We start from the raw sequence: 9,168 nt of genomic DNA on the forward strand, positions 1-9,168 counted from the left end.
CATATCCCATGTCCGTTATATCCATCCACTTGTCCACACTAACCTGAATGAACCAAACATACACATGTAAGTAATTTAAACATTGTTATTAAAAAAAATTAACCTAAAAACATACCTTTGAAAAACCATCAACAAGTAGGGACAACTTTAATTGTTCAAATCTCTCTGTGCCACCGAAGAGGTTCATGTACTCAAGCGACCATCTGCCAAGTTCTTTAATCAATTCATTACGCACTAACGGCCACGAATCTTCCCCCATACCTAATAAAGCGGCAATGGACCGATATCCACAGTTACCTTCCGCTTTCACATCCACAACATCACGAATGAAACCTTGAAAGAATGACGCAAATTGATCCAACATCGGGATGATCCTTGTTTGCTGAGGCAGTTGAGAACATGATGCACTTCGTTTCACTGGAGAGTTGCTGCTTTGAACAGAATGAAAAACATCAACATACTCCCATTAAGACGGATCACGCTTTGTGGATCTTTGACTTCTTTTCATCGGTTTCTTCGGGTGCATCTTTAGAGTTGACCTTTGAAGGAGGAGGGCACATAGAGTTATGATCAGGGTATGCAATTTCTCGAAGTTTACTCTTCAGAGTTACTTTGCCTGCCACATCAAGTTCATCAAACCTTTTAGATATGATCTCTATCTCTTCCTTGATGGTGACTTCCGTCTCACATAACCCTTGGTCTGAAAAGCAAAGTCTCCTCCAAAAAAGATGGACTGACTCCAATGGGATGCTGCCAGCAGTATACCTAGAAAGCTCACATGCACAAGGAAGACCGTGCGTGCTTCTCATCACACAACCACAAGAAGAGAGATTGTTGCCGAGATAACGTAGACGGTCAACCTCAGAAGCAATCTGATTTAAAGCATCCCTTGAAACCATCCCAAGAAGCCTCTTGTATAAGGTTTTTTTATATACATGGCCAACCACATGCGTACTGGTTTCAAAGGATGCTTTAATTTCGACGTGTTGCAGCGTGATCATGTTGTTCATGGCATCTCAAACACTATATAGGACTCCAACGCTATTTTGTAGTACTCTTTTGAGAGCCCAATGAGCTGATTCAACCCTACATTTAAAATACACAACAAACATGAAAATATACAACAATTAAATACCATTTAATACTAATCGTTACTAACAAATAAAATCAGTTCTTAATACCTGTTTGTTGTTGTGTTGCCTAGGTGCATGACCTTATTCGTCCATGCTGTAATAAATTTTTCCTTGTGGGGGATAATCCATGTGTCGTTAACATAGTCAATGAACATCGGCCAAGGTGAACAAGCAACTTGAAACTTCTGATGTGACTCATGGAACTCGTGTTCGGACGAACAATCAACCAAAGTACCCCAGCTATCCATTACATAGTCCCACGCATTTTTTCCCCGATTAAAGATTTGCACTTCGCCTTCACATTCTTATCGATATGAAACCTGCACAACAAATTAGTAGACTCAGGAAACACAATTTTCACTGCATTCATCAGTGCTAGGTCTCTGCCAGTGACAATAACAAGAGGGAGGCGATCGTGTCTTAAAAATAGGCCTCGAAATCGTTCCAAAGCCCATACAATATTATTAACACACTCAGCCTCCAGATATGCAAAACCAACAGAGAATGTCATCGCCGTTGGTGTCACTCCAACAAAGTCAAGTAGTGGGAGTCTATACCTATTTGTTTTGTAGGTACTGTCTATAAAAAACACCAGATGACATGCATTGCATAACTTTACTGCATCTGGGTGACACCAAAATAGATCATGCACCACAACTTCATCCTTCAATCTATGCCAATGAATGTATTGATCACGTTCGAGAAGCTTCATTAAATGCTGCATTTCGGTATTAGCTCCTCTTATTGAAGAACGATATGCACTTCTTGCATTGTAAATTTGCTTTATCGTGGTGCAACTGTCGGCATTGTGTTCCTTCAACGTTAGCAAGATGTTTTTCGGTTTCACCATCGACTTTGTCATATCAGCAATAATTTTCTTTTCTTCCTTAATCAATCGCCCGGCGTATGGATGTCCAACTAAGGACTTCGCCAATTCATGATTGTGAATCCCACAGATCAACTTCACCATCCAACCTTCCTCTCCATGCACTGGTTTCCCACGAAGCCTGAAGGGACAACCACATTTCCTACTCCCGGTGTCTTTTCTAACGAATTCTTTATTTCAACACTTGTACGTACCACTCCTTTCACACCCAATTAAGACAAATGAACTTCTTCATCTGCTACCGGTCTCTGTGTCAGACCTCATAATCACTGCAACAAATCCATTTTCATGGGCAACTGTTCGAGCCCATTGCAAAACATCATCTCGAGTAGCGAATACCTACAACGCAACCCTAACATATTAATTTTCATACAAACCATCAATTCAACCAAATGACTCAAATTATCTATGATTACCTGAGACGTATTAAAAGCATTTGAACAATCCACATGTGGTTCATTCACCCCACATTCTTCTTGGTTATCATAATCATAATCCATATGAACTTCTTGTGACATCGCAAAGTCATACCTCCATTGATCTTCGTCCATCTTAAGGGCATATGCATCATACACAAGTACATTCAAATTATCATATAACCACATCCAAAAATTTACTACACCTTAAATAACAAACATATTAACAGCACATATGCATCATACACAACTATATTCAAATTATCATATAACCACATCCATAAATTGACTACTTATTAACTAACAACTAATACAAATATATTCTAAATTTATAACTACATTATTTACTTAAACTAAACTTATCACTATAATAAACAACTAATAAAACATTTTTGTACCATTATACATTTAAGTTACCTAAATCATTTAATATTATACCATTATACCTAATTAAACCAATAATCCACAACATATATAAAACAGAAATAAAAAAAATTATAAAACAGAAATATATATATATATATATATATATATATATATATATATACCATTATAAAACAAAAAAATTATTAAATGAAAAAAAATGCTAATAATTTAACATTCCGGAAGAAGTTCTTCCGGAAGTGGTCATTCCGGACCTTCCTCCTGCTGTGCCTAAAATTTCTTCCGGATACAGTTTTTACTGTTTTTCTTCTCTAAAAACTAGCCGGAAAACGAAAAAAATACTCATAAATGCGTACCTCCGACGAAATAGGAAGAACAACCACTAACAAAACTTCAAATACGGAACACGGGACCACCAAATCTTCAAATACTTCACGGGACCATCAATCGAAACTGCAAAAGGGACCACCACCGAAACAACAGCAAGCAACCAAAACGGAAGAAACAAAGCAGAGAAGAAAGCGCAGTAAAAAGAAGCGTGAGCGCGTTAATTTAAAGAAAATTACACAAGGGCAAAATCGTCATTACATACGCATTAAATATTATTTTATTTTTACTTATTATTATAAAATGAAAATTCTTTTTTCTACATTTTGTTATAAAATAATAATCATTTTTTTATTATATATTAACTTTTGTAATAGAAATTAAATGTTATCATAATAAATAATTTATATTTTTAATAAAATTTATGAATTAATTAATTTTTATGGTTTAAATTATACTAAATTGTCACACAAATTAATATTTGACATGCGCGTAAAAAATAAATTATAAATATTAGTCATAATTACGTTCACTAATTATTTAATTATTTATGTATAATAATATTAATTATTTTATAATTTAGTTTATTCATTAAAAGTAAATTATTACAAAATAAAATATTTTTTAAAAAAAAACTAACTTCCGGAAGAACCTTCTTCCGGAAACATTCCGGATGACGTTCTTCTGGAAGTAGTTTCTGGGTACTTCCGGAAGTCACAAATTCTTCTTCCGGAAGAAGATTCTTCCGGAAAATTTCCGGAAAGAGGTTTTCCGGAAAGTTTCCGGAAAAAATCTTCTTCCGGAAGAAGAATTGCTGAAGGGCTGTTTCGCTACTTCACTGTTTGCTGGGTGCTCCATCAATAATGCTGGGTGCACGTAGCAACTCCCTTTTTTTTTATATGTGAGTTTCTGACATGTCTCCTAACAGGCCTCATTTATACTGAGGCCCAAAAGAGTAAATGGTTGGTACGGCCGGGTATATTTTAAGGATTTAAGGTCATGTAAATATTGATTTTTGTTTTACTTTCAATATTAAGACACAGAGGTTGCCAGGGCTATGCTTCATCAGTATTCTTATTGAAATTAAGACAGTTGCTGCTACGGTTAAAAATTATCATTTAATATAAAAATTAGTTTCAATTTATGTATAAGAATAGTAAATTCAAAAAAATATATCATTTATTGAAATTTAGAGATTTAAATAATTATACAGTTTTTCTGGATCCGTATATATATTATCAGTTTGAAACATAAGAACAGAGAAAAAGTCCAGCTTTATCTAAAAAGAAAAAGTCCAGCTACGAATTAAAAACAATGTCCAAACTCTACGGCGTCTGCAAACAAAAGGGATCTAATATGAGACTCAGTATTTTTTTTTATTTTAAACTTTTAACAATTTAAGAAATTAATATTTCACTTTCATTAACAAATTGTCGTTTTTTAAGATAAATATAAAAGTTGCTGTTTAAAATACCAAATACACTAATAAAAATGGAATTAATTTGAGATGGTTCATAATTTTTTTGGCTAATTACTTGATAGCTTATAAAATGCACATCTAGACAGATAAAGAAAAAGATAAATAATATTAAAAAGTCCAACTGTGAAAATAGAAAAAGCAAAAATATTGTTTCCTATAAAAATTAATAATTTTATTAAACATGATAGTTTATGATTAAGTAATGTATTCAAGACCCATATCTTGCTGTAATTTGTTATACAAGATTGTGTCTAAAATTCTGGCCAACCGCATAGCCTCAGTGCTTGAGACTATTATTGGGGAAACTCAAACTGCTTTCATTAAGAACAGAAAGATGATGGACAACATCTTCCTAGTTCAAGAGATTTTGCGCAAATATGTCCGGAAAAGATCCTCTCCGAGATGCCTCCTGAAAATTGACTTGCATAAAGCTTATGATTCCATTTTCTGGGAATTCTTGGATTGGATGCTTAAGTCCATTGGCTTCCCAGCTCATTTCTGTACTTGGATCATGGAATGTGTTTCTTCTACTTCCTTTAGTGTGGCAGTCAATGGATCCATTTATGGTCACTTCAAAGGACAGCGGGGTCTTAGACAAGGGGATCCTCTCTCCCCTTATCTGTTTGTGCTCTGTTTGGAGTACTTTTCCAGAGATATGAGCAGCCTCAAGGATGATGCCAATTTTAAATTTCATCTCAACTGTGCAGGTATTCAGCTATCTCATTTGGCTTTTGCAGATGATATTATGCTTCTATCTAGAGGAGATATCCCTTCTGTGTCAACTATGTTTGCCAAGCTTCAGCACTTCTGTAGGGTTTCAGGGCTTTCCATCAGCTCTGATAAATCTGCCATATACTCAGCCGGTATTAGGCCTCATGAGCTTTCTCATATTCAGCAGCTTACTGGATTTAGCTTGGGTGACTTCCCTTTTAGATACTTGGGTGTTCCCCTTTTATCATCTAGATTAAATGTATGTCATTATGCTCCCTTGCTTTCCAAGATTACTGGCCTGATTCAGGGATGGAGCAGGAAGTCTTTATCTTATGCAGGTAAGTTAGAGTTAATCAGAGCAGTTATTCCAGGAATTGTGAATTTCTGGTTGGGGATTTTTCCTTTGCTGCAATCTGTTCTGGACTGAATCAACGCTTCGTGCTGTAATTTTCTGTGGGGCAAAACGGATATTGGAAAAAACAAGCCCTTGGTTGCTTGGTCAGTAGTTTGTTCTTCGAAAAAAGAAGGGGGTTTAAGCTTTTTTAATCTCAAGGACTGGAACCTTGCGCTTCTTTCCCGTATCCTATGGGACTTTCATTGTAAGAAAGATTCTCTATGGGTTCGGTGGGTTCACCATTACTATTTCAAAGGGAGCGATGTGTGGAATTACAATACTTCTTCATCAGATTCAGTTTTGATAAAGAAAATCATTCAAATAAGGGACTTTATTATCTCCAAAGAGCTAAGTACGGAAGAGGCCAAAAAGAGGATTCAATCTTGGAGCACCAATGAACAATTGCTTGTTGGCAAAGTCTATGAATACATTAGAGGTGTCAAGCCTACTGTTAGTTGGTGTTCTGTTATATGGAACCCAGCAATCCCCCCTAAGATGTCTTTCATTCTGTGGCTTGATAAAAGGAACCGGCTGCTTACTCTTGACAAAATTGTTTTTTTGAACAAGGGTTCCCTCTGCCCTTTATGTTCAAATGAGGCTGAGTCAAATGCTCATTTGTTCTTTTCTTGCAAGAAATCTCTCCAAGTTTGGACTCACATTCGTGATTTGACTCCTTTCCGTAGGCGTTTCACTTCTTTACAGCGCATTATTGACTCTTTAATTAGGGGCAGATCCACATCAGGTGTTCAAGAAAAATTACGTTGTCTGGATATAGCAATTACAGTCTACTACATATGGCTGTCTAGGAACAAGCTGATTTTTGAAGATTATCAATTTTCTGTAATAGAGGTTATTAGTAAGATTAAGTTTCTTATGTATAGACAAGCGCACCTGTTGCATTTTTTTTAACATCTTGATATAGGCCTTCTTGTATTAGGGAGACTTTTGATTTTCTCTACCTGTGGGGTATATCCCGTTTATTGTTGTATCATTTTAGGTTTAATATAATTTACATTTTTCCCAAAAATAATGTATTCAAATTAAAAAAAAATGGTTATATACGGATTATATTATTAAAAAATTACATAATTATTTAATTATATGTTATTTATTAAATTTTAAAATAATTATTTTAAATTAATTTAAACGATAATTTATAATTAAATAAAAACAATTCCTCCATAGCCATTAAACTCTTAACTCTAAATGTTTTGGGTTAGCATAATTTAAATTTATTGCACAAAATAGTGTGACCTGAACAACTGCATCGCTTGCTTGCTGCGTGTCTGAATGCCAGGTCAGTGGTGTGTCTATTTCTTCTGACTCCCTTCTTCCTTAAATAAATCGACCCTGTTCCTGTCCTCAAAATTATTTTCTCTGTTCCTTCATGGCGTTCCCCAATTCACTCATGCTAGTTTATTGTAGTTACAATAACGTGACCTTTTATTTTCTCTTTTTCAGGGCCACTGTAATGTGTTTGACAAAATGCCTGAAAGAAAACAAGAAACTTTTCTTACCGTCGTTGGGCTTTTATTTTACTTGCTTGGAAGGTGATTCTTAGTTTCAGCACAATGAGTTGTAGATTTTGGAAGCTACTTTACGGTGGAAATCATTTTATTAGAACCAGCAAGTCTGCAGCTTTTTACCTGAACTCCATGTTTTATCACTCTTCAAAAGAGGCTCTCAACTTGCAGTGGTATCAGAATGAGTTTCCCAAGGTGAAAGAGTTGACCCATTTGCTAGCAAATGTGGATTCAGTTAATGGGAGGCTTGTTGATATTAATAGCAATTCGACCGTTTTTTGTGATGACGTTGAGCGTGAAATGTGCACCTTCAAGTCCCTTGTTCGTGAGTTTGTTGAGTCTCCATTTGTTCATCACAGAATGAAACATGTTCTGGCCTCTTTCATCACAAATGCAAAACATGAATCTTTTACCCCATTTGGTAAAGCAACTGAAAGAGAGCCTATGGTGGTTGATTCGTTGACCAAAGTGAGCAACTTTCTCTGTGTTTCTGCTCAACAAAGAAAGTTGTTTTGATTCAGAGTGTGCCCGCAGGTTACTCAGCACCGCATATGGACTGGTGCACTTAAAAAAGTTCTGAATGGTTTTGCAGTTGATTTGGATTCTTTGGCTTCCCGGGGCCTAGACAACAATGCTTTGTTGGGTGGCCAAATTGTTCATAGCTGCTTGAGGTTTCTGAGTGAAATTGGTGACTTTTTGGACCCCGAGTCTTCTTCTTGGATGAAGCTTTCACCTTCTAAAACTGTTTATTCCTCTAATTCCAGGAAATGGAAAGATGTTCTTGTGATGTTCAATGATCTGGCCAAATGCTGCAGAAATGAAAGGAGGTTAAAGATGAATGTAGCTAAGGCTGAGATCATGAAGGAGGGGCTTTTGCACATAAGGGATGTTTTAGTTGACAACAATGTTGGATACAAGGAAGCACAGCATCAAGAGAGCCTAGTGAAGAAGAAGCTTTCCAAAATGTTGGGTCACTCGTCTCGTTGCTTATTCACTCTATTACTGTATTACCTCTATGGAAGGGTGGCAGATATTGAAGTAGACATGTGTGGTGGGGTTTATGCAAATGGAAGTGATGGCAAGTTCTGCTTGTTTATGGGAAGAATTTTGACTTCAGATAGTGAGAAGATGATCGGGCGTGGCGTGAAGCAATTGGACCAGGCACTTGGGATTTTCAAGTTTGTGTGGAAAATGGCTGGAATGAAAGGGCATTTGGACTTGCAGGGGCATATGTGGTGTGTTGGAGCAGACAATAGGATGCTTAGGTATAGAGGAAACAAATACTTTGTGCATGAAATTTGCCTTTGATTAGAGATTGTATCACTATATCATTGAATATCAAGATTGCTTCCTGAGTTTTATGCAGGGCACTAAGTAACAAATATGTGGGGTCTAATGTTAGATAAACGGATGATATGAAACTGAAAAATTATTTTCCTAGCAACAGAATTGTGTATTTTAGATAAACGGGATGATTTGAAGATGAAGAAAGTAATTTATTGAGAACAGAAGCAATAGAAAATTGTTACTGTCTATTAGAACACTGTGTTAGGGATGAATTTTTTTTAGAGGACTTATAAACTTTGATCTTAGTGGGATTTGTACACTTGATCCTTTTGGCCCTGTTTCATGATCACCCACTAAACATTAATTATGAGAACTGGAAGGGGTTTTCTAACTTACACAATGTAAAAAGAGAAGATAGTAAATTATTAATACAATAAGAAATTGTACCAACCATCCTGAAGTATACAAGAATAAAGTACTGATCATCTACTACGCGATTCTTTAATTTCATTTTTATTTAGAGTAAATTACACAACTCTCGATTAAAATAGAAAGAATAGAAACATCCAATATTAAAAAATATATTTTATTTACCAAGTCATTCAAAGCACTACTACATCTAAAGTG

The 9,168-nt window shown here is 35.6% G+C and overlaps 1 protein-coding gene across 1 annotated transcript; it reads left to right on the plus strand.

Moving 5' to 3' along the window:
• The first annotated feature begins 6,960 nt into the window (after positions 1-6,960).
• Positions 6,961-8,778, plus strand: LOC100804276 (uncharacterized). Its single transcript, XM_006587192.4, has 2 exons — positions 6,961-7,028; positions 7,193-8,778. The coding sequence occupies exon 2, from the start codon at positions 7,975-7,977 to the stop codon at positions 8,560-8,562; it is 588 nt and encodes a 195-aa protein (XP_006587255.1). The 5' UTR covers positions 6,961-7,028; positions 7,193-7,974; the 3' UTR covers positions 8,563-8,778.
• The last annotated feature ends 390 nt before the right edge of the window (positions 8,779-9,168 follow it).

Source organism: Glycine max, chromosome 9 (assembly GCF_000004515.6).
Source record: "Glycine max cultivar Williams 82 chromosome 9, Glycine_max_v4.0, whole genome shotgun sequence".
Lineage (NCBI taxonomy): Eukaryota > Viridiplantae > Streptophyta > Magnoliopsida > Fabales > Fabaceae > Glycine > Glycine max.